A 26,773-nucleotide genomic window follows, 5' to 3' on the forward strand; every position below is an offset into this window, starting at 1 on the left:
CGACAGGCTGACAAAAAACCAGTTATATTACATAGGAAAAAAAAAAAAAAGAGTTCACTTAAAATATTTCATAAATAAATAAAACCAAAACAGTTCCTAAGAAAATGTCTTTAATTTTTTCATTTTATGGAAATACATCTTTTGTTTTTATTTCCTTGATACAAAAATGTTAAATATCAAACATTTTCTTAAATCTACCAATGCAGATCCTTTTTTTAAACAAATAAAGGCCTGGTGCAGTTAGCAGGTTTGTCACAGGTACCAAAAAAATATTTTTACAAAAACCCCACAAGCTGGGGAAGAAGGAAGGAAGAAACATTAATTCCATTGATCGAGGAAATCGATGTTTGATAAACTTGGAAGTTTCAGGTTTTTGAAAGGATAAGGTATGTGGCAAAGCTGGTATTAAGATGAGTACTACTGCACAGGGGGTACAGAATGGAAAACACAACAAGATTTCCAGATAAAGTAACTGGTAGAAAGCAGTATGTGAAACTGCAGTTCTACCTGTTTCAGGAAAGCTGATAGCATACTGATATTGCCTTAAGAATAGCCAATGATGAGGAGATTTGTGGTTAACAAATCACCTCAAGCACAGGAAACAGCCTAGCACAAAATTATAGTGTGCCAGTACTTTTTGTGCATTTTATAGCTAACATGCCAAAGTAGGTGACCAAAATACATTTAGTCTTGCTTCTTAAACCTAACATTTACGACAGCAAGGATTTCACATGATCAACAACGAGTCATATACTAGTTAATATACACACAGGTAAAATTGACAGCGATTGTTCAGTAAACAGTTTAAAATAATTAAACTGATTTTCAGGACACATACTGCTTTGTTAACATCCTTTATTTAAATAAAGTATGGCTTCCGAGAGGTGTATTCTTGCAACTGCTTTCAATCAATTCCACTTGTTAAGGCAGTTGTTTCCTACCATGTTTCAGGGACTTCAAAAATTCCAGTGGAACTAGTTGTGAGGCTTCCTAAAAGACAGAGTCACAGAACAATGTATTAAAGACTTCAATATACAAACACTGAGAGGAATAAAAATCAAACCAAGAGTATTTTTTTTTTCTGTCAGAGCATACAAAGACATTTTCTCCTCTAGAGCAAGGCTCTAGATACATTACTGGCAAGTCAATATTTACAAAGGGAAACCAAGAGACTGTATGAGTAGGTACTTTAAAAAAAAGTTAATGGCAAGTTCCTTACCCAAATGGTAAATACTGTATTTTGCAATTAATGAATTTTTAATCCAAGTAATTTTGGTTTTGCAATAACTGAGATAATAAAGTTAAATAATACTATTTTCCCAAGTGTACTTGAATCCATTCTTGTTTAAGGAAGTTAATACAGTGAAGAATATTTCCTGTCCACATTAACTGGAGAAGAAAGATGAGCAGGGATAATATATATTTCCATAATTCCAAATACATAGCACAGATTTTAATACCTGGAACTACAGCAGACAGTCTTGTCATTTTGCATATGTTCGCATGGCCCAATTGCCCTACTGAATTACAAAAAGAGAGTGATTTCCAACCACAGCTTATGAATTGGCTGAGAAAGATTTTACTCCCCCGAATCAGAAGAAATGATGCCTGGTATACAGTACCACTTTCTGGATAAAAATGACTAGAGTAGCTATTGAAATAAAGTTTTAACTAAATATTTGAATATACTTCAACACAGCCAGTGCTCCACATGACCAATAATTAAGATATGATTTTTTTTTACTAGTCTAATTTCTGCAAGAAATTACAGAGGTTGAAATAGAATCAACAATATATCAATGAAAAGAAAATCTTTTCATGTTTAAATTCATGTGACCTAAGGTTATTTAATTACTTTGGTTTTGTACAGGCTGCAGTAACCTACACAAGGTATCAAAACTATCAGGTGAGCCAGTCATCTGACTGTCACCTGCCTTTGTTCAGTCAGACATAACAGTACAAAGTACTTTTGCTAAAAAAATTAAAAAGATGATATAGGTATTAAACACTGCAATATCAACCCTAGGTGAAAATTCTTCAACCAAATAAAGAACACTAAAGGATATGATTACAAACACCACACAGAACATTGCATATACTAATGTATACATCAGTTTTTAGAAGAAAGAAAAGATTATATGGGTTTATCATTTCTATTAGAAACACTATTTATTATTCAAGAATTACACTGTGAGTTCTATATCAGATTAATGAAAACAAAAATGTATAAAATGGAAGAAAGAAAAAAAATTTTATCACCTGGACAAATTCACAATTTGACACTTTTACAAGAAAAACAATACTATTACTTTTCAAAATCTCCATCTCCTGAAAGTGAGCTCCTCTAGCAGCCCATGAAATGTGAATGATTTGCTCACAGTCCAGCAAGCCCTTCAAATAAGCAAAGGCATACTCAGAGCATGAGGTAGACTGCAAGAAATGTTAAGAATGACTATGACCACCTGTCCAAAATGTCTGTAAGAAATTTTAAACACACTCACTCTTCATCAGCATCTTGCCAACTGTTACCAGAAAAAACCCCCACAAAGCCAAGTGATTCATAAATGCAAAGCACCCAGAAAGCTAACGGGCCTGTGTAAGTTTAAGAGCCCCGTATATCAGCACCAGTCTGGCAGCTTATTCCTTCATTGAGTTGTCTCAGAGTGCACACATTCTCAGGAAATGTTCCAGAGAGGAAAGGGTTTCAGAATAGTTGCAGCATGGTTATTTATACTAGGGGATATAAAACAGCAACTGGGTCAAACTGCACTCAACCTGAAACAGCCTGTTGCAAGAGGTGTGCCAAAGAAGTCGTGAGGGGCAGGCAGGTAGACTGTCAAGTTTTGGCTTAATTGTAGAGGCAAATAATATTCTGAACAGACTGTATGTTTTCTCAACATACAGAAATACCCTGTCTCACAAATAACCATAAACAAGGGAAATTAGTGTGATATTATCAGGATATATGGTCTTAAAGTCTGAATTAAAAGGGCACATATATTAGCTTTCAGAACAGCAGGCAGGTTTATTAAAACTGGACTTATTTGCAAGCAACAGAGGTAGTCTAATGACACACATTTGGCAGAGTAAGCTATGATCATTCAAATACGCAATAACTCTATCTGATCAAGCTTAAAGGAAAACGTCCACATTAAGTTAAGCTTACGTTTTGTGATGAAGTATTGGATTAACAGGGAAATCTATTCTAGAATCCTACTTCCAGAATTCCTTCCATTTTGCTTATCATATGCAAGACATATTGGGTAACCGTAAGTAGAAGGTCACATAAAAAAAAAGATATTAAGAATATCTAAAAATATTCAACGAGCTTTATTTAAGTAAGCAAGCAATTAAGAAATCAACTACGTCCTGCTTCCTTTGGCCAGTCTCAGGTGGGGCTGCAATAAGTTAAGACTTCCAAGAAGACAACTTCAATTCTTCTCAGGCCTAGAGTAGCTCCAAATAGAAGAGATAAACATGCACATGAACATTGCTCTTACCTGCTGGAACTTGTCCTGTCTTGATCTTTTTGAATTTTTTGGCTTTCTTTTTACCATCCGGGGGTGACTCTGCACATGAGTCTGTCTGATCATATTCTGGATCTTGGCCTTCTCCCTCTTCCATATCATCAGAACTAGTTTCTTCCTGAATAGGACTCATGCTTCTTTTTCCCACTGTACTTGTACCTGTAAAACTGAAATGTAGAAGAAATATGATTATGAACAAGTCAAGAATAACTATTACATACATAGTTGTATGTACAACTATTACAACATAGTTGTTGTACATCTATTAAATGCTTATGAATGGATTAAACTGTATTAAGTGGTGTACCATGAAATTACACTACCTGGAAGATATGATTTAACTATTAAATTCTATAAACTGGCTATCTAATCCAGTCTTACCTAGATGAAGCTATTCATTCTTTGTAATACAGATGTCTCAGGCTTAGCTGGTACTCTGATGAGATCACTCAACTCAAATGTAATTAAAGCTGTTCTCTCTTCCCTGCTTGGTATTATTTTTTAATCTTTTAGTTATGAAAGCTTTTGTAAAGCATTTTCAATAGACACTGAGTTATACACAACTGCTAAGCTTCCAACACACATCTTGATGATGAAAGAGTCTAGATTATAACTTCATCCTCCCCCCTGGAACTATATGCAGTTTTAAAAGCATGTCTATTATATATAGGCAGAGAAACCCATCAAGCTCCATATAACAAACTTTAAATCAGGCATTAAAGTCAAGAGTCCTGTCAGCCAACAGGCTGGTAAAATAAACAGCACAAAAAATTGCACACTCATTTCACAGGTAGTATTTGAATGAGTAACACAGTATGAAGATTAACTTTGAGCTCCATTTCATTCAGCACACATTGAAATAACACTGCATAAATTTTTCATTTGACTGTAGTGCTATTGTCATGCTTCCTTGAAAGACAAATGACAATATTAAAATCAAATTAGCATGAGTATAAGAAAGAACACAGCAGCAAAGGGGCTAATTGAAAAATACTTCTTACTGCAAACTCCTAGATGTGAATATCAGCTACTTAAATGTTTATTTTAATGCTCTTCTAGAACAACCAATTAAACTTAGAAAACCTTTAGTTTTTCCATTAAGAATTACACAAAATTGCTGTATGCATCTAAGTCATGTTCTATTCTTTTATTTAAATAAAAATTAATACCCAGTCATAGAACAAAGCTTTACAAGCTGCTATATTTTTTCCTCTCTAATCAATAATAGTAGGGAATTCTGGTGTTTCCATAAGATTTTAGCTAAAGGAACTGTTAAATCTGACTGTGTAGTTTTGGCTTTGAAATGGATTTTTTTCAGCTGAACATTCTGCAATTTAAAACAGTCTTTCTGGGATGTCCAAAGGCAATAAACAAACATGAAACATATGATTATGCCTCTTGCTCTTATTTCCACTTTAGAAGCACAAACACCATTTACTTTGATGAATAGCTGGCTTTTCCTCCAAACATTCACACACAGAAGGCCTTCTTGCATGATTTCTTACAAATCATCATTTCAAGTCACACCGCAACTACCATCAGTAATAAGATGCAAGCCAAAAAGCTTGAGAGAACTGTTTATCCTACATACACACTTCAATACTGTAAAATAGGCAAAAATTAGGTTTGGAAAGAAAGAGCACTTGGAAAATTAAAAACTAATATTTAACAAACATATTGAACACATTTATAAAAAAGTGTATTAATTACTAAAACCAATATTTAACAAACATACAATTTTTAAAGAATTTTTTAAGAATTCTACTTTTAAGAAAGATATTCTGAAGAATATGTAAGAAAGAAAAGCTCAGGAGCCATAAATTATGATCCCAGGATTTCTGAGACATAATATAAGCACCTGGCTCTTAGTGGGGAACCTGCACTTACTGTAGGGAGAAGCTCCCTTTTTTGAAAGGACTTGTAACTGAATTTAAATGTTTTCTACTTAGATTCTTGAGAAGTTTCTCCAAAAAAAGAGAAATGAGTTGCTGAGCTGAAGGTGCGCATTTAGCTGTGTACCAAAGTACAAAATAAAAATTAATTTTAGGCCTTATTTTCTTCCTGCAGATACCTTAAGGAGGAAGACCACACCAAAAAAAAAAAAACAAAAACCCAGCAGCTCAAAATCCAAAATATATTGATATTTTATAATCAAGGACTGTTGACTTCTTGTTTTCTCCCAAAATATTATTTTACATTTAGTCATTCATTGTATGGATTCTAAATGGCTAATGGTTGATTTTTTTTGGTGGCTTATCCTTCTTTGACGTACAGTAAAATCAAAGAACATCATTCACTTAGTAATAGCAGTAAATCATTATGATTGCATGTATGAGTTAGAGCACAGAGCAAAGTTCAGTTTTCTAGTTATACCAGCTATTTTGGAATATGCCCATGTTTCTCTCTCAATTTCCTCACTCTGCTGAGAAACAACAAGTGGAAGAACCGAACAAACTAATAGCTTTCAATAACTGTCCAATTCAGATACACTTGTTCAGGATCCTCAGCTGTTTGGATAGCTGTCCAGATCAGACTTCTGTCTACCAGACTTCTGTCTAATAGAGACAGAAGTTTCAAAACACACATGTAAAAGAGTACGCCTCGACAAAATAAAGTCAATACCCAAGTATTGGTGGTGTTGGGTTTTGGGGGGTTTTGGGGGTGGGGGATTTGCATTCGTTTTGTTATGTTGTTTGGTTTTGTTTAGGTTTTAGGGTGGTGGGGAACAGGATGCAACGGGGATGATAGGGACAACAAGTACAATGGGTGGGACACCAGAACAGCCCATCAGAAGAAAAGCCTATCATACATTAGCTAGTTAGCAAATCTACATAGTGAACACAATATAGCTTTCACATCAGTCAGTGCTTGTTGCAGGTGGGGTTCCAAGCCTCTTCAACAACAGTAGTTTCCACTAGCCCTTGCTCCCCAACCTCTCTCTTAACTTATTTTAATGTTAGCACACAGGCAAACCTGATGAGGATGAATGCCACTGGAAGAAGGTGGTAGAAACAGAAAAATCTATATTTTATTCTTGATTTCTATTACTATCAAATACCATTATAATCAACAAAGAATACAGTATTTTTCTTAAATTCCAGCAGTATGCCTAGCAGCATTAGTATTAAACACAATCTGATGAATCAACAGGACATGGAGGACTTGATATATCACTGTACTGCCAAAAAGAGCTAAAGCTCCAGTTGATTAAACTGCCCGTGCACTTTGTAACATCATTACAGCTACCAAATAGCAGCAATCCGAATAGTATGATAATTATTTTGAAAGAATCAGAAACAGGAGGGAGGACAAAACAATTATGTTGACGCAGCATTAAACACTTTCTGGTTTTGAAAAGTATGTCTTTCTTTCAAACAGACCACCTACTTCCATCACAGAGAGAATCTTGAACTGGCCTGGATATATAGAGACCTTTAACTCCAAGTAAATATAATTTAAATGAAAACATAAAGCCTGTCTTCTCTTGCCACTTTGAACAACATTGTGGGGGGAGGAATTACTGACCCATCATAAAAATCAGCTATTTCAGCTTAAGAGCTGGTGAAATCACCTGAAATAACACTAGAACACTGTAATAATTTGCTTGCAATATTTACTGTGCATATCTTTGATGACTTAGCTTCTCCCAATTCTTATACTTAGTTTAAGAATAAACCACTGTGAACAACCATTTCTGTAAAAAAAACCCAAAAGAATCATTAGCAGAAATACATGAACATTTCAAAAATGGACAAACTATATCCTCTCCGGAAAATAGAGGCATTCAAGGAAGCAGTGTTACAACAGCACCCTTACTTGACAGAAGATGTAGCACTCCTCGTTTTAGCTAGAACATTTGTAAGGCAAAACGACGTATCACTTTCCCGTACTTCTTACTAGAATATGTCTTTTGCCACTGGCCTTATTCTGTTTTACTCATTCCTAGATCATGATCAGGAAAATGAGAGTAACTAAGTATAAGCAGAACAAGATACCTAGTTTTACATAGAACACACCTTTTTCATGCTATGGTGTAACACTATTTTGTTAAGGAAAAGATCTTATATCCATGCATTTAAGAGTCAAGGCAGGCAGTTATTTGCTAAGCACTACATGGCATGGCAATACACGAGAGGCTACGCTTAGTTTTGAAAGTGTGTTCTGAATAGTAAACTGCTTTAGAGAAGGGAATTTTACTAGAATCATAGAATTGTTTAGATTGGAAAAGACCTTCAAGAACGTTCAGTCCAAGCATTAACCCAGTATTGCCAAGTACACCACTGTTCCTGAGTGCCAACATCACATTTTAAATCCTTCCCTAAGCAGCCTGTTCCAGCACTTGACGATCCTTTTGAGCAAGAAATTTTTCTGAATATCTAATCTGAACCTCCCCTGGTGCAACCTGAGGCCGTTTCCTCTTGTCCTATCACTTGTTAACTCTGGAGGTCAACCTCCACCTTGCTACAACCTCCTCTCCACTGTGAGGTCAGCCTCCTTTCCTCCAGGCTAAACCCCCCTGGTTCCATTAGCCGTTCTTCACCACACTTGTGGTCCAGACCTTCACCAGCTCCATTGCCCTTTCTCTGGACCTGCTCCAGCATCTCAGTGTAGCAAGGGGCCCCAAACTGAACACAGGATTCAAGGTGTGGCCTCACCGGTGCCCAGTACACAGGGGGATGATCACTGCCCTGGCCCTGCTGGCCACACCATCCCCTGTACAGACCAGGATGCCATTGGCCTTCTTGGCTGCCTGGGCAAAAGCTGCTCATGTTCAGTCCATCAATCAGCACCTCGAGGTCCTTTTCCTTGAAGAGCTTTTCAGCTGCTCCTCCACAAGCCTGTAGCGTTGCATGGGGTTGTTGTGGCTCAAGTGCAGGATCCAGCACTGAGCTGGGTTGAATCTCAGGTACAACTGCCCTCAGACCATTGACCCACTTGGTCCAGACCCCTCTGCAGAGCCTTCTCTACCCTCAAGCAGACCAACACTCTGGCCCAGCTTGGTGTCACCTGCAACATTATTATGGGTGCACTTGATCCCCTTATCCAGATCATTGATACAGACATTAAATAGAACTCGCTCCAGTACTAAGCCCTGGGGAACATCACTTGTGACCAGCCACACCAACTGGATTTAACTCCATTCACCACCACTCTTTGGGCTTGGCTGTCCATCCAGTTTTTATCCAGTAAACAGCACTTCCATACAGGCCATGAGCAGCCAGTTTCTCCAGGAGAATGCTGTGGGAAAAACAGTACCTTGTGACTGCTACTAATACTATTATACTACATTTTCTGAAAAGTAGTTCCTCTCTAATATGGGACTGTAGTTTTCTTAGTAAAACAGGAATTAAAGAATTTATTAGATACTCATTGATCTGTCAATTTAAGACAGAAGTTCCTTACCAGAAATACCCAACAACTTCATTACTGAAAGAAAAAGTAGCCAGGATATACTGTCAGCATGGAGAGGAACAGCTATTCTGCAGCTGCAGCTGCTCCCTGGCAGAAGCTGATGCAGCAAGCTTATTAAATAATAAATAAATAAAGGATGCAGTAACATGAAGCTATTATAAGACATCAGCTGCTAGATACATCACAGTATTGAATGCTCAACTATGTATGATTCAAATTAATCTGGACAAACATATACACGCACACAAATGTATCTGCCCTGATTGCTTTGTAGAAAATATTTCTATTAATATTTATTATATTTTTATATAAAAATGGCTACATATAAAAATTAAATACATATGTCTGAGATATCTTTGTCAGGAAACAAAAAGAAAATGTTCATCTTGAGTGAACAGAAAGACCACAAGCTCCGCAGTTCCACGACATACCTAACCAGATTACACTTAAAACATTTACAAAAGGTTAGATGACAAGAGAACACAAACTAACTAGTAACAAATACAAATAAAATTAAGAAAAACATGTCAAAAGACCTGCACAAAAGGGAATCTGGGACAGATCCAAATTACTTTATTAATGAAACAATGAAGGAATAAAAATTCATGTAACATCAATAACAAAAGAAGTTCTAGCCAAGAAAATAAGGGCTGCTATCCAACACTATCAAAATATTGTTCATCTAAACCCAAGGCTGCTTCTTGTGGAATTTTACAGCACTAGAAAAAAATGAATAAAACTTTCAAGTAGATTAAGTGCTTTGGTATACAAATCATTATGATGTACCCTAATTTTAAGGGAAAAAAATCACCAAAAATTGTATTCAGCCATTTCCAAAATTACACATTTGTGGTCGGCCTCAAACTTTTTGAGAGATAACAACAAATAAGCTTTTCACATTTACTGTTTTCCAAAGTATATGTTACAAGAATAAGTTGTCTATGGTTCAAACCATAAACTGCCACTCTTACCATCTGACTAGAAAATCTGAGGTACCCAAAAAACAACCTTCACTGAGAAAAGATACTTCCTCTAGTAGAAATTAATCTTAGGACTTTGCAGTAGTCTCAAGATGTAGTAAGTACTTTCAGATCATTTAATACAGACTTAATTACAGACCTAAGCCTCAGCCATATGTAAACTACTGCTAGGATGATCTTCAGAGCTCCTCATCTCTTCACAGCATGCATCCCAAGCTTTCTTAAGTACAATAGTTCAATTAAACTAACTTCATTTGATATGGATTTTTGTCACCCGGTTCCTCCATATGGTTTTCGGGATCAAACATGTCTCCAACACATTTAGAATTCCCACCATAACACAAGTTATGAACATTTGACAGCTAGCCAAAATACACACCTGCATTTAATTTTGCAGAGTAGGCAAATCATAAGCTCATGTAAGTGAGAAGAATAGAACAAGTTCAGTATATTTGTTACACAACAGATAACATTTAAAGGAAAATATAGTAAGAGCTAGAACTTATCAAGGCATTCCCAAGAAAGGAACAGCAGAAAGACCTCAGTGTTGGTATTATGACCACCTCATTTGGTCTGTATCAGGAAAAAACAAAACCAAACACCAACCAACAAAAAGCCCCAAATTACCACCTTTCAGAAATGTAACTTATGCACTTCACTGAAATTCATTTTTATATAGAAAAAAAAGGGGGTGGGGAGGAAAAGAGAGGAATAGTAATGACTTCATAGGTTAATTATACAATTATATTAACAGTAATATAAGACCCTTCCTATTCACAGCTACACAGATGACTAAGAAGCCTTCTGTTACCATCATATCTCAAACCAGTCATTAGTCTGAGAGAGTTAAAAATGGAACAAGAAACACACATAGGAACATACTGGACCAGAATCAAAACAGGCATCTCCTGACTTAATTTTGCCCTTCAATAATGAACTAAAGCCCTTTTCAAGTTTTACTCCAAAAGCTCAAAACCATGCAAGTGTCATAATTTGCCTCCCTGTTTCTGAAGCATGAGTTCATCAGGACTGCTCAAGACAGTAATTCATACCCTTCTCTATGGCAGTACTATCAACATGGAAAGTCATTCAAAAACCAAGAGAGCCTTTACAAGGGTAAAGATGACAGCTCAGTTTCCAGATGACACAGGCCATTCAGAGGTGTTAAATAAATAGAGAAAATCATTCTTTTATTTTGGTTATAAGACTACTACATCAAGCTCAGAAGCTCTGGTCTGACCTGCCCTCAAGATCCCAATGTTTTAAAAATTTCCCTGATCACATTTGTGATGAAGTTCCCTCTGCTCCTCCAGCTATGATCTTGTGACAGCTAACGTTATCACTACTGATGGACAGCAAACAAATATGTACATAACAAAAATTAAAGTTTCCTACTGCTTAAGGACTATGTAAAAATTGCTAGACTTCTAATAAAAAAGCAATAAAAATACAAGAGTTGACAACGCAGGAAAAGTCTCACCTGTTAACACAGTAGTATCGACTCTGGGAGACATAAGATGTGCACTGAGTTTTTAACCGCTTTCTCTCCATCTCCTTCCAACTATCTTCTGTACATTTTCTTTTTGCCCGTTTATCTTCATGTTTTTTCTCAACATATTCTGCGTATGTCTGGATCCTATAACTTTCGGCATACCTGCTGGTGTTTACAGCTATGGAGAAGAAAAGTGATATTATACACAAACCACTGTTAAATGACAGCAAGCCCTCTCCCATAAGAACTTATTTTGAAAAGCAGAAGGCAGTGAGCTATCTGTTCTGTTCATATAAACAACTCCCAGGTCCACTGTTAGTGATGTAGGAAATGCTGTACTCTCCTAAATTCACATGAACATTTCAATCAGATATTCAAAAATCTTCTCCAAGTCAGACTTCATACAAAAAAGGGTTAAATCTACTTAAGACTTTTCTTTTAAATTAGAAACCATCAATTCTTCAGTTGTAACCCTCTTCCAGATTGCTTGTTGGCAAGAAGAGATTTCCTGGATTTTTTCCCTTTTAGTCTCACTACTTAACCCAGCAGGTTTATTTTGCAAGTCTGCCAGGAAAAGACGACATTCGCAAAGCCTTTGCCAAAACTGTTTGATTGCTGTGAAACATAAGCTTATTTGAGCTGCATTTTTGGTTGCACAAGATATCTATGGAAGCAGCACTTAACTAATATCCAGCTGTTCCATCCTTGTATCTTTCTAATGTTGGGTCTCCATTTAACTGTAAGAGACTGCAAGTTCAAGATAGAAGAATTTCTGTTAGTGCAAAATTAGAGTCATTTCACAAATAAAAAACTTTCACTGCCTTCACTCAGCAACAATTTACCAACATTCCCTCAAGTCCCAGCATCTTCACAGCTCTCAGGCTTTAGTCTGCAAGCCAAGCTCTGGCCTGAAGCCATCACTATAACAGATGAATCAGCAGATTAAACTGACTGTCAACTCATGTCCTCTGCTGTTTTCAGCCTAACTCACTGAAAGTATTGTAAACCAACCAATAAACCATTCAAATATAAAACAAAACAAAAAATACCCATTGTTTTTCTTACTCTTAGGCTGCACACTTTAAAATGCCATAATTGTACTGGAGACAAAATCCTGATTTTATTATGTATTTCCAATCTTTTTGTAAACATTTCAAATGTGTATCCAACTTTAGGATTGTAGGTTGGAGTGCTGTCATCTTGAAAACGGGTATGCTGTATTACCTCAAGCCCAAGCAGTGGAAAGAGAAAGCTCCAATATTACAACTCAGAAAAAGTGAGGAAGATGGGTGGATTTGGGTTGGCTAATTTCCTTTTTCAAAATAGATCATCTATTCTGCATATTGGCTATGCTACTGTGAAATGAATTACCTGTAATACTAGTCATGGCATATAGATGATGCTGATGCTGCTGTAAAGCCTTTCAAATGTACATAAAACTAGGCAACAGTGATGCATATTTAAATTCAATCCTGCAATTATGGTTGATAGTCTCATGAGATTGTTGCACTAACCAAAGAGATATTACACATTTCTCCTTTCACACCCTTTATATTTGTTTTGAACTGCAGAGTTACAGGATATCTTTGTAAGAATTAGGAGCATATTTACTGCCCATGAAGTTATGGTGCAGGCATCATGAATGAATTAATAACGCTCCCTGGAGTTACTGCATGCCAGCCGACATTCCTCAGGGTAAAATCTGTTTAGTTAAACTCAAGCATGTTTTTACTTGCTAAAATCAAGCACATAGTTACCATGGATCATTTGATAAACAGTGATTTGTTAAAACACAATAAGCATTTCACATCATTTGTTTCATTGTAAACTAAGAGCCAAAGTTATGGCTCTTCATTTAATTCCCTGACAAACCCAGCCTGATTTAAGAGGAGGGGGAGGGATTAAAAATAATTTTTATGTAGCCTAAAGATAATTGTAAAATAAATCTGTGTAATAGTAAAAATTTTTGAACAAACACAACTCTGCTTTCTTAAATAAGGCCAGTATTTTATAGCAATCCACTCATATTTAACGTACACAAATATACACATGTACATATATATGTGTATATATTTAATATGAAAAGTTTTAGGCTAAATACATTGCTGCATGCACGGAACAACTGAAATGAAGGCATACGGAGAATTCTGAAGAGCCACACAGATAAATAGATCTTGCATGGTCTTGAACTGAGGAGCAGCTCCCTGTAAAAGTTTAAAATACATTTTTTCCCTGCTGCTTTTTTTGACTGCTGTCCATCTTGTCAAGCAAAGCAAATAAGAGTTTCATTGCTCTGCCCTGCCAACAGAAGAAATGCATTGCTAGAATGCTTTGTGAATTCTAACAAACTAAAGAGAACTTAGGAGGTTTATTTACTTAAGTCATAAGCGAGAAGACAGATTTTCCTGTGAGAAACCTAACCTAGTAGTAACCAACACCATACAGCTGCATTTCATTACACTAGTTGCAGCTGTAAAGTTAAGTTTCTGTCTTATAGCAGAATAATAGTAATTGCATATTATTTTAGGAAAAGCATTTCTAGGGGATGGCATTGTCCCTAATTATCACGCAAGGTATTAAACAGGCTGACTGTTGTTGAGGGATCCAAAAGGAATATATACAAAGATATTCTTTCACCAAGTCCTTGCTCTTGGGCAGAGCAAAATCCTGACAGGTGGCTGCTGCCAATTTTAAGCTTATAGACAAATACGTAAGTGAATTGTGTAGGTAAAACTCCCACAATATATAAATAAAATAAACACACAGAACTACATAGAATAAGGCAAGGCAGTATTGCTACCTCCTTGTTAAATTCTCTGCTACCATTAGGCACCAGTTTTCCCCAGCTTAACCAAGCTACATCCCATTACTCATTTCTGGCTCATTATCCCATTTTTTCATGTAGGGTAGTCATTGTCAAATGCATTTTTCTTTAGTGCCAAACCAGTTTCTTTCCAAAACAGGTCCAATGACAGCCTCTTTGTTCCATCTAAACACATAAATTAAATAGGTTCCAATCGCACCCTTATTCACTAGTCTTTGGCCATGCCTTGTCTAAAATGAGGAAGAAGAGCTGGCAGTGGGGATGCAACCATGCACTGGTCTAGGTAGCACTACAAAAAGCCTTGATGAAATGAAACCTTGGTCTACCTCCAAAACAAACAGCACACCCCAAACAAGCAAACAATACATCCGATAGAAATTACTCCAGTACTACTTTTGTTTTTTTTTTCTTTTTCTTAAAATAGTCTGGTTTGAAAGACAAAATAAAGAACACTGTGAAGAACATGGACAGCTTTCCCTTCCCCATCAGTCTAAATGAACTGTTTTTAAGAGCATGTGTAACCTTCCGGATTAGGAAGGAGGCAGGTTTACTGACTGCTACCAATAAATTATTGTATTTAGTTTTCTTCAGGTTTCTTCACTTGGAATAAGCCCATGTGGTATCCCAGAGTTAATTATGAACGGCATTTGTTCAAATACAGAAATACAATGCAGATTCAGTCTCACAACCTTTGTGCTTTCTTCTTTCCCAGCACATAGAAGGATGTTCTAAACTAGCTGGGTTGGCTTCTTTGCTGTATTATTCAGTGAGTTTCAGAATTCCATAGGTATGTAAAAGAATCTAGAAGATTACAAACAAGTCTGCTTCTCTAGCAGGGAAGAAATTATCCTGGGAGTAACTGCCTTATGTAGTGCGCTACTCTTAGCCTTGACAAAAGAATCATTTCAAAAAAGCTGATAGGACCATTTTCTCAAGTTGGTTACAGAATAAGTTAGCTAAGCTGTGTTACTTTTGACAGCAGGTCAGAAGGATTCAAATTCATCTGTATTTCAACAGAAAAAAAAAAAAAAGGAAACATTTCCCTAAATCCTGCTTTTAAAGTGTTGGGGTTTCATCTGAAATGCTGACACCAACTTATCGCCAGTCAGCAGAACAGAACAGGGGAGTTTTAAGAGAGTAAACCACTCTAACCTGTTACTGTCAAAACTGACCTAAAGCCTCATTAATTTAACAGGGAAAAACACCTACAAGTGACAGACAGGATTCTTTAAAGCCTTGGCCATCAACCCACACTAGCAAGGTAGCAGTTTGTTGAGATGTATTCAGCATACCCTCTGCTAAAGCTTTTATTGAGATGAAACCTTAACCTGAAAATAGCTTTCTCTACTTTCAACAGAACTATCCTGCACAGGTCTGTTTCCAATAGTCAAATATTGCAACTGTGACTGAAGGGAGTCAAAAATGACTGCTAATTCAGCTACAGAAAGCCCGAGTGCCTACTTTCCATTTTCCATAATTGCTGTGCTGCTTTATCAAAACCCTTTTACACATGCCAATGTAACTACAGCAGGCTTGCCCATCACTGCTCAACGAAGTGACACGCCATCAGTGTGCTTCTCAGGATCCTTGTCCTCAAGGAAGGTTAGAGAGAAGAAAACTCCTCACTGCAAACAGCTTACTGGGGGGCAAAATAATAATCCTGAGAATTAAGTAAAACAAGGTATCAAGATGTCATGAAAGATTCCTTAGGATCATCCTGCACTGAAGCATCAGAAAGGTTTACTCTGAGGTGAGGATATAATTAAAATTCACTTGTAATTTCTTTTACTGGTAAGAACATTTAACCATGTGGAGCCAAAGCCTAATTCTTAGAAACCTGTAACTGTGTAATTTTGGATCCTGGCATCACTTAGAAAAATTCAAAAACCCTTAGTTAAAAAGTGTTTACTTAGTCAATGTACTTCCAGAAATACAACTCCAGTTGACTGTCTCTGTGGTTAGCAGCAAGATTTATTCTGTCTTTTATCCAGTGATAAGGAAAGCAGCCCCCCTGTAACTGTTAGGATGTCTCAAGTCTCTTAGTACCAGTTGTAGCATTCAATCATAAAATGTGGGCTTCAGCAAGTTTTCAACTATTTAACACGCCTGTTTCCCCCCTTTTCCCAAGGGAATTTATTGACCCTCTGGTTATGCATTGCTCCTCCTCAGTTGTCCTAACACTGAGCAGACTGGAATGTACTGTATTTAGAAAGTGCTAAGTCTCAACATTTTGCTAGAGAACTTACATTTTTATCAATTTCACCAATACAGACCACCTGTTCAAACTACTCTAAGAAAATACAGCTCTTTGAAATCATCTGTATTGCATTTACAAAAATATAACAACAATACGTGACTGATCATTTTCACATGCTTGGAAATTTATGTGTCTAAAAATGTTTGTTTAGGGAAAAAAACAAACAAAACCCAAAACACCCAAAAAGAAATCAACTGAGGTAAAATACTATGTTAATCCTTGGCACCCATGAAGAAAATCTTAACTTTGTAAAAAACCACTTTTGTTCAGGGACACAGCTACAGAATTAAGTATAGCATGTTCAAGGACAGACTGCTATGCCAGGAAAACATTTTTCCAAGTTACAAAATACATCCAATTCGTCATTTAACTCCATACCTGATTTTACAAGCTGCATACTGATGATACAGACATACAAATTAAGGTTGGTGAAGATGTATTTCCTTGCCCTAAGGAATTTGTGTACTAGAGACTGATGGAGAAAAGTAATTTAACAATTTGAAGGACCCAGAGTCTCTGAATTATATTTGATAACAGCAACTACCTGCAGGCCGTATCAAAGCTGAAAAATCTAATTGCACATGGCACTGACCATTCCTTTCTGGTTTCCTCTCTTGTACTGGCTTAAAATAGCAGAAGGTTCCCATACGGATCCTAAACAGACTTTCTAAAAAAACTGTTTCACAAAGATTGAGTTATTTCTTCTGACATGCGAGTCCTGAGCAGGGAGCAGTGTCAATGTGGTGATAAAGCAGCTGCTCACCTTGCAAGGGAGGATGGTGAGTTAGAGAGCAAACCAAAGTAAGTCTTTGGCTCTCCATTTTGGAGAAAACAGAGAAATGAACAGGTGATCAGAAAGACAATGGTTTCAGAGAAAAAATAAAAAACACCAAGTACAAAGTATGGCAGAGAATGAGGAAGGATCCTTCGACAGTGTTTTAAACTCAACAAAGAACAGATAATAGTATAGTTCACTGAGATACTGCATATGTATGTAGATTATAAATGATTTTAACTCTCTTAAAGATGAAGTTACTTAATTGCTGAAATAACTCAAGGTACTTAACCTGTTCACCCTGTTTAAATACCTCTGTAATTGCAACAAAATCTGTGAAACATATTAACTCATTTAAAAAAATCCAAATCAAATGAGAAGGCAGTCAAAAGGCTTCCAACATCATATTAAGAAGAAACCTACTATATTTGAACTTACAGAGTAAAGGCTTTTTTGTTTTAGTCTGCTTACTTTTTAACTCATGAGAAGAAAAATGGCTGCAGGTGCCTGAAGGCAAGTATATAATTAGTCCTTTTAATTCTGCATCAGTAATGCTGAAAGTTGTAAAATAGCCATCTATATTATGATTTATACTGCAGGTTCCACTGTAAAACCATGACTAGAATGTATCAACCAGCAATTCATTTTCTTGTTACAGTCAAGATTCTTGAACAACACAAGCAGATATTCACCACTTCTCATTCCATGTGTTTACTGGTACAGAAATGTTTCTGAATCAACACTGGAGAATTCTAATTTCCAGGAGTACTAGTAAAATATTCAGATCTGTTAATCTACTATTAGAAGTGTAAAGCGTATAGAACATTTCCTTTCTAATCAGATAAAGGCTTTCAAAGTCTATTATTACTCAAAGCATAGAGAGAGCGTATTTGAAAGACATTTTGGAAAGAAACAGGACTCTCAAGTCTGGCTAGGCAGATGATTTCACCTATCAGCTTTGTTAACAAATGGGAGAATCCCATGCCTTGCTCCTTAGCCCCTGCTTGAAGCCACTTGCTGACGAGCCAGTCCACCTCACTGAACTAGTACGAATTTGCCTTTATTAATTTTTTCCAGACACAGAACCAGAAAAAAGAGAAAAAAAAAAAAAACAAACCCAAAAATCAAACAGCAAGAGCTCACTGCTGGAGTGGGGAACAGTGTCATCCCCTTTATGAAAGATTAAGACTGCACAAACCATTAGCTCTATTTTAAGACCAGGAAATTAAAACAACTCAGACTAAGGCTGAGCAGTCGTGGGAAGCACAGCCCTGCAAAATCTGATGACATTTCTGACACTTGTTAAGAACTTCCGAATAACAGCTACTGAACTGAGCTTGGCAACATCCTCATGGCAGTGCTCTCCAGAAGACCCTTCAAGATTAACAAACACACCTCCACATGTCAGATGCTTCAGAAAGAGCCATCCAGACAATGAGTTCATCCATCAGATACAGTTTGCTACAGGAATGTTTGCACTCATTGCCAGAATTAACATATGCCTTACTGCATCAAACAAGTGTGTTATAGAATCATTTTGTTTGGAAAAGACCTTTTAAGATCAAATCCAACCATTAACCCAGCACTGCCAAGCCCACCACTAAACCATGTCCCTAAGTACCACATCCACGCATCTTTTAAATAGCTCCAGGAAAATGGTGGACTTGCCAACCCTAAGCAGCATGTTCCAGTGCTTGACAATCTTTTGGGGCAAGAAATTTTTGTTAATATTCAATCTTAACCTCCCCTGGCACAGCTTGAGGCCGTTTCCTCTTGTCCTATTGCTTGTTACATTGGAGAAGAGACCAACCCCCACCTCATACAACATCCTTTCAGGCAGATGTAAAGAGCAATAAGGTCCCCCCTGAGCCTTCTCTTCTCCAGACTGAACACCTGAGTTCCCTCAGCCGTTCCTCATCACACTTGTGCTCCAGACCCTTCACCAGCTCCATTGCCCTTCTCTGACCCACTCCAGACCTCAATGTCTCTCTTGTAGTGAGGGCTCAGAACTGAACACAGGATTCAAGGTGCAGCCTCATTAGGGCCAAGTACTGGGTGACAATCACTGCCCTGGTCCCACTGGCCACACTAGTGCTGATACAGGCCAGGATGCTGTTTGCTTTGGCAGCCTAGGCACAAGCTGGCCCACATTCAGCTGGCACTGATCGACACTCATACAACAGGATCAGCGCTGATACTATCCCATCTAAAAAGGCACCCCAAATAAAACTGAATCCTTAAGTTTTCCATTTTGATATGGTATTATTACCCATGATAGTGCAAGACCTACAGACCAACTGTTCAGGTCTTCCTAGTGAAACCATTTTATTCAAGTCCTAACATAAAACAAATCATTATGATCTTCTGAAACACTACATGCAGTTTCAAGATAACACGTTTTTAAGAAATCCAGCTTGTGTGAAAATAATGTAAAAACACAGACCTACAAGGTGACAGTATCTTACTACAGTTATTACAACTATTAGTTTCTTGTCTTAAATGTCATTTAAGAATTCAAGCCACTCAAGCATTAACATGAGAAATACCAAGATATTTTGTAAGTGTACCTGCAACATAAATACATAAAATTCAACACTGCAAATTTAACATCATAGGAAAAGATGCTGATGCAAAATTTAAACCAAGTTTTCCCAAAACATCACAACCTTGTGGATCTTAAGAATCCAATATCTGAGGTGGGGAGGAGAGGGGAAATACCAAAAAGCTAGAGAAACTGGTTGAGTATGCACATCATTTGAATAAAAAGTAAAATAACAGAAATGTCTGAGATTTGACATAGTGCAGTATGACTTCAGCTTCCTCAGTCTACCCTTAAGGAAGTTTCCTGCCTGAGTATGTACCTGACACGAATTTCACATTTTTTATTGGTGAGAACAGTCTCATGTTATATATAATTTTTCAAAAAATCTGGGTAATACATTGGATACTACCTGCCACCTCCCCAAATTCAGTAAGAAGAGACTGACATGTACAGGATCTCAAAATACAAGTGTGCATTTTTAAATTGTGGTGGTAAGCATTCATGTTAAGTAGAAGGTTCTGTAGTAAACCTTGTAAAATACTAATAAACCAGAAAGTCCAGCCCTGCCTGAGAAACTTGCATGTTCAGAAAGATTGATGATTTAAACAAGAATCATTGAAAGACCATCACAATTTCAGCTGCTGCACCTGCTTTAGTCCATTGCTCCCCTGCTGTCCAAATACATTGGTCTACTCAATGCCTAGAGGAAGAAGATACCTTGCACTCCGTAAATTCAATATGAGCTCATGTATCAGGGGCACCAACACATGGAACAACTTAACATTATTTAAATGCTTGCCATTTATGACAAGCAGTTGTTTTTCACATACATTTAAAATTTCAGGTTAAGTATATTCACTGCATTTTACAACAGCAAGAAAAACATTCTAAGGAAGATTCTCAAAATTACCCTTAAACTGAACCAGTGTATTGTAGAAGTTGCTCATGATCAGAACACAGATGTTATTAAAGTGTACCTAATTAAGAGAATCAAGAGCAAGTGTTAGCTACTAAGTGAAAATAAACCAGGCATGTTTTTGAAATCTCCCTTCTAAACTTGCCCATTATTTCCATTAACACATAACTATGTCAAATGTCTCAGAACACAAACCCAATTTTACTTTTAAGTACTTTAAACATTTAATATATTTGTAAGACTTTTCCCACATTTTAGAAATTAACCCAACCTCAAGGAACAGCATTTTTAAGAGTACATTTTGGATGGCCTATAAAGACTCCAGAAGTGCAAAGTCATCTAAAGAAATCTCCCTTTAAGAGTGCAACCAGAACCAGGTTTTTTTTTCTACCAGTGACCTAAATAGTTACTGAAAGTTGGCTGCTAACAAAATTCAAGTAAACCACAAATAGCAAGGGCTTATCATTGATACAAAACATTAACTGAGGACTCACAAAATAGTTAACTGCCCAGAATGGTTTAGGTACTGAAATGATCAAAACACTGAAATACTTCAGGTTACATCAATTTATTAATTACAGTAAAACACTTAGTTTTAAAGTTAAGGCAAGCTGAAGTCTCTCCCATATTCCCCACCACTTCCAGACTATTTTTATGAAGTCTGGGCCCCTGAAAGTCAAGAAACATTGAAACAGGACTTATTTCATACTAACTTTTCCAGATGAAAAGCCAACTTTATAAATACACAAAGCTAAGCAGCACCCAAAAGCAAGCTTAACTAGCAAGCTGAAAGTTTTAAGAGCCAGAAGTTGTACCCCAAAACTTGGTTCTGCTTCCCAGACATCCAACTAAAGGAATATCAACCATTTAACACATTCTTAATTACCTACCTTGAGCAACAAACCTCAACAGAAAACAAACTGTGTTTATAGTCCACTATTGTCTTCAGGTGCTTGTAACTTGGAAATTGGTTTACAGCAGAGCATATTGCAAAAAGCGTCAAATGAGAGCCATCTAAACCCAGCTTTCACAAACTCAGTACTGGCTTTCACATGACAACATAGTACTTAAACAGTGATAAGTGACACAGAGAACACAGCCCAGTAGAACTCAAGAATAATGTCTCCCCACCTAACATCCAGGTACAGCTTGCATACACAGACAGAGGAGGCACCTAAACCCCAGGGTGATTATGAAATGGTTAACTAACATTTGTCTTGATGCAGCTTCCACTTCAACCTGAAGTTTATGTTCTAACTGTAACAAGATTTTATGCGAGAACAAGACTTTTCTATTCATAATAAATTAGAGAGTCTGCCAATATGCAGGTCACATGAATAACCAAATAAAGTGAAGATTCTTGGATATTACTGTAAGATGCAAAATGAGACGGTTAAGGGATTTGCTTCTTGTTTCCCCAAGGTTTCTGGTTTACATGTTTTAAGCATGCTATATGCAGTTTGAAAGTTAGGAGCAGCTCTAAAATTGCCTATAAAATTACTGACCTTTCCCCTACTTATTTTTTCAGAGGGAAATAAGTGGAAGAGGGAACAAGTCTTATTAGACTATGCAAAGATTTGTAGGTCCTTCAGGGTAACACTTTAACAAGTAAAAATTGGAATGTGCATTCTTCCTGGTCATATACAAACTACTGATTATGATGTGAAACTTGAAGAGCTACTCATTAGTTTAATTCAGCTAACCAGATTTATATTTTTTAAACAGAAAAGCATACGGACCAATGTTTTATCTATCAGTTTTTGACTAGGTCTTCATGGTTATCATCCATGGTATAATGTTACTCAGGAACATTGTTTTAAAGAGCACTGTGGGATGAACAGATACATTTTATTACTTACATATTGAAGATGTATTTCTATGCATATTAACATAAGAAATCAAACATATTCCCAGGGTGTATATGAATATGTTTTTAGTCCATTCAAAATACCTGAAGACAGGGGAGTTAGAAGCAACAGAAACAGCATAGAACAGCTTATATGAAGTGCCATTTTTTAAGAGAACTGTCATTTGTTTGATGTAAAAGTTAAGCATAAGCATGAAAATTAATTCAATACAACCCTTACATACAGTTGCACAAAACTAGTAATATGAACAAATCACATGCTACCTTATTAAAAGGATACAAAAGAAGTCTATGTTTTGACAGTGCTTACACTCATACATAATGCAAATCCGATCACTTTAACAATGCAGGGAAACTTCCACACACTTTTCGTGTTCTTAATCCATTTATTTTCCACAAATGTTTCTGCAACATGTGTGTTTTGTTAACTATACATACTAATACCAACTCAAAGCCAGAAACATCTTTAAGAGGTAAGCATAGACATATGCCTTCAGCAAAATCTTGCACTGTATCATATTGTTTGACAATTCTCCAAGGCTTTTCATATAGTCCAGAAGATGCAGAAATATTTATATAAACAGGTTAAAACCCAAGCCACATAATTAGTTTTTCCTAGGTTCTTCACTTAAACACAGTTCACTAAATCACGAGTACAAACAGTGACTTCTAGTGCCAAAGCAGTTCATTAAAGAATTTAAGATCAGAAAACAGCATAACAGAATTGATTTTATGATGTATTTATTACAACAGAAACAAAACAACCAAACCCAAAAGATTTAAACAATTTTATAGCAAAAATTACACAGCTTTTTGGTAAATGAGGTTGCTCTAGTTTACCAGCTGGTTGGCTGACTGCTTTCAGTATATGAGATTTTACTAACCTGATGTCATAAAAACTGATAAAAGACTATAATCACCTAAGCTTCCAAACAAATAACTTGTTTCCTAGCATGCAACCCACAGAACAAGCCTCTCTGTCTGTTGAAGCACAAAAAAGACCCATACACACAGAGCAGTACCAGAAAGATTAAGTCTAAATGTTCTGCAGACTTTCCATTATTTCTACAATACTTAGTTGCTGTAACAAAAAATAAGAATTAACAAAAAGTGGTGGTGAATGTGAATGTCAAGCATTCAGACATGAATGTAACTGAGGTGACAGTGATGTGAAGTTACTGTAGTATCATCTAGGAAGGATTTCAGTATATGAAATGGCATAACATGCATGTTTTATATTGAAAACAAATTATCTTGCAAGTCCCACTCAGAGAAACTAGCATTCAACTTGAAAAGAGGAGGGAAAAAGAAGGCAGTGACTTATAGGTATTTTGTATACCAGGACAACTGAACTAAAAAGCAGAAATTACAACTTTGTTATATTTCATCAGAAAGACAAGTTCTCTTGGAATGACAAAGAGATAGAACAACTCCAATCCTTTATTCATTTTTTTTCCCCTCAGCCTATACTTCACACATGGAGGCCAAACTCTGAATAAGATTAACCAGGTCTGAAATAAAAGGCTTCAGATACTTGAGATATGCTGCTAGCTCACAAACATATCATTTGTGACTGCACAATTGAGCACATATTTACTTAAAATAGTTTAGATTAAGGTTTATTCCCTCCAGACTTATACTGTAGTCACTGCTACACAAACAGTATTTGATGGTGTGCTGGTATCACCACTAACTAAAATACACAGTTCACAAATTATGAAGGCTTCAGAGGTAAGAAACTAAGACAACACATGCAGGAAGCACTAGCAATGTTTTCCTGAGTTACAGAGTTAGCTAAAAGAGAGCCACATTTGTTTTGGCGTAATTCTTTACCTAGAATCTCTCAGTAGAAGTTGTACAGTTCTTACATCTACATATGGATGAAGAAATGGTGGCTTTTCCTGGTATGGAACATTTGCTGTAAGGAGGCTGTGGTAAGCACTCAAAATCCTTTGCAGGCATGTTATGTATGAGGAAGTATGATGAACACTCACAGGATGTTAATAAGTAATTAGAGAGATGCACTCTCTAATGCACCCAGAACCTGAAAGCTTCTTATTTGGTGAACACAGTGGGGTTTTGTAATTTAGTTTTGTGGGGTTTGGGGGTTGGTTTTTTTTTTTTTTTTTTATTTTAGAACTTAATCATGGGAATACTGGTAGGAGAGCTCTTACATGCAACATTTCAGTCACTTAATCAAAAGTGCTATATACATAGCATCACTGCTGTTCTTACCAGCCCCACAGCAGTTGATATAAGCATTTCAGTAAATAGGTATGGCATTACTATAACATATCCCAGCTAATCATGTATAAGGTCCACCTCCTGATCACTGTAACCAGAAGTAAGCTTATGGGTCAGTCCTCAAATACATGCCCAAAAGAACTACAGAACCCATGAGGAGCTCAGTGATCCAACTCCAATCAACCAAAAATATTTAAAAAACAAAAAAAACCCCACAACAAACACACAAACCCACTAAATAAACAAAAAAAATCACCCAAACAACATCAAGAACAACAAAAACCCAAACAAAGAACCAATCCAAAAAGTCTACAGTCTGAAAGGACTGTTTTTCCTCATATCTGAAGTAGTATTTTCAGTTAACTCAGATATGTTGGTCTCTTCTTTGCTTTTTGATTATCTCTTGATGATTTCTCAAAAGTGTTATTTATTCCATATTCTTCTTACAGTATATAATGTTTTGCTCTATGCTTTCAGTCCACTTATATTAGAAATGGCTCTTTTTAGAGTACCTTGCACAACTGTAGATAGTAAAATACTGCTCTCTGTCCTAACTCTCTGAATGAGGAATGTGGGTTCACCAACAGTATCTACTGCTTTTTTAAACTAATCCCTCTCCTAAAATCCAAAACAAGAAGCAAAACCAAACCCAAACCCAAGGGATTCTCATGAAAACAAGTTAAACATGTAAAACTTCCCGTAGAACTTCTGCCCATGAACTTTTTTCAAAGCTAGGCTCAAAAGTTCAAATAAAAATAAAAAAAATTAAGGTCTGGAGACCTTGCACATTATTAATACACAACTGTAGGCACATGAGCAGCTCCGACTGTCAGGAGACTATTATTCTGCACATGTTCTACAGTACACCAAAAAGCTTTCCACTGCATTTGTTACTTGCAAGTGTCAACCAAAGCAAACATGCAGATTACTCCAAAGGATATCTGAAGATCATAAAAGTCTTTGATACCTCTGCTTTGTGCAAAGTAACAGTAAATGACTTCAATAAATACTACATCAAGTGAAGAAACTGGCATTATTCTATCTACAGGACCAGGTACTTACAGGGTCACGGAATGAAACACAAACTCTCACCAAGTCCAGCTGGGGGTGGTTGTCTTTGCTACAACACATTTGCTGGTACTATAAAAATTTAATTCATCTGAACCAAGTCAGTAGTTTTGTCATTAGAATCACAGACCCCATTGGCTCAGTGCACTCTGCAGCAGTCAGCTGAAGTCAAGTCTTACTACTGAAGTAAATTCAGGAACACTTACCTATTTGTACTTGTTCTGGCTTGCTCAGTGATACAAATGCTGATGTATCGTCAATCCACGAAACCTGAATGTTGCCTAGAAAAGACAAAATAAATTACTATATTTATCTTAGGCTCAGTCACAGATTTGATTTGATGTGCCATGACATAAGAGTCAACTAAGAGTAACTTCACCTGAGAAGGCTTTTGTTCACTGTAAAGGTGCATAGCACATACACAATTGTATATGAGCCTGGAACTGTTCAGAAAGCTGTGACTTAGGGCTGCAAATCATCCTGTATACCTTCCCACTAGAGTAAGGACCAAAAGGGAAGAGACCCAACTAATGCCTTTTTCACTCACAGAGTATTCAACTGCTTCATCATAGCTTTATTTTTAATAAATCTTGTAACAATTCAAGTAATCTTAGGGGGTTTTTAGTCCTCCCTTTATGTGTTCTATAAAATTCTACAACAAAAATTGAAGCAATTTCTTCTGGGAAATTTCAGTTCTGCACTAAAATAAAGAACAGCTCTTTTGACTTTTAAAAACAATCCATTCTTCAGAACTGCTGCATTCCAAAAGACACATCATAGACAAGCTCCAGTTACCACTAACCATGCCTTTACTAGTACAGACACCCAAGATGAGAAATTCCAGTAGAGTGGGGAGTTGCGGAAGACTG

General features: G+C 36.6%; 1 protein-coding gene across 2 annotated transcripts in view; it reads right to left on the reverse strand.

The window, feature by feature from the left end:
- Positions 1 to 93: 93 nt before the first annotated feature.
- Positions 94 to 26,773, reverse strand: part of PARN (poly(A)-specific ribonuclease) — a 60,460-nt gene continuing 33,780 nt past the window's right edge. For both annotated transcript variants that reach the window (XM_061376104.1, XM_061376105.1), the window contains exons 21-24: positions 26,111 to 26,185; positions 11,400 to 11,589; positions 3,501 to 3,694; positions 94 to 990 (exon numbers count right to left, since the gene is read on the reverse strand). In XM_061376104.1, the coding sequence (XP_061232088.1) occupies positions 938 to 990; positions 3,501 to 3,694; positions 11,400 to 11,589; positions 26,111 to 26,185 (512 nt within the window). In that variant the 3' untranslated portion in view covers positions 94 to 937. The remainder of the gene's footprint in view (positions 991 to 3,500; positions 3,695 to 11,399; positions 11,590 to 26,110; positions 26,186 to 26,773) is intronic.

This window comes from Neopsephotus bourkii, unplaced genomic scaffold, assembly GCF_033783945.1.
Source record: "Neopsephotus bourkii isolate Nb327-2 ecotype Australia unplaced genomic scaffold, CSIRO-AGI_Nbou_v1 NB_1706, whole genome shotgun sequence".
Taxonomy (NCBI): domain Eukaryota; kingdom Metazoa; phylum Chordata; class Aves; order Psittaciformes; family Psittacidae; genus Neopsephotus; species Neopsephotus bourkii.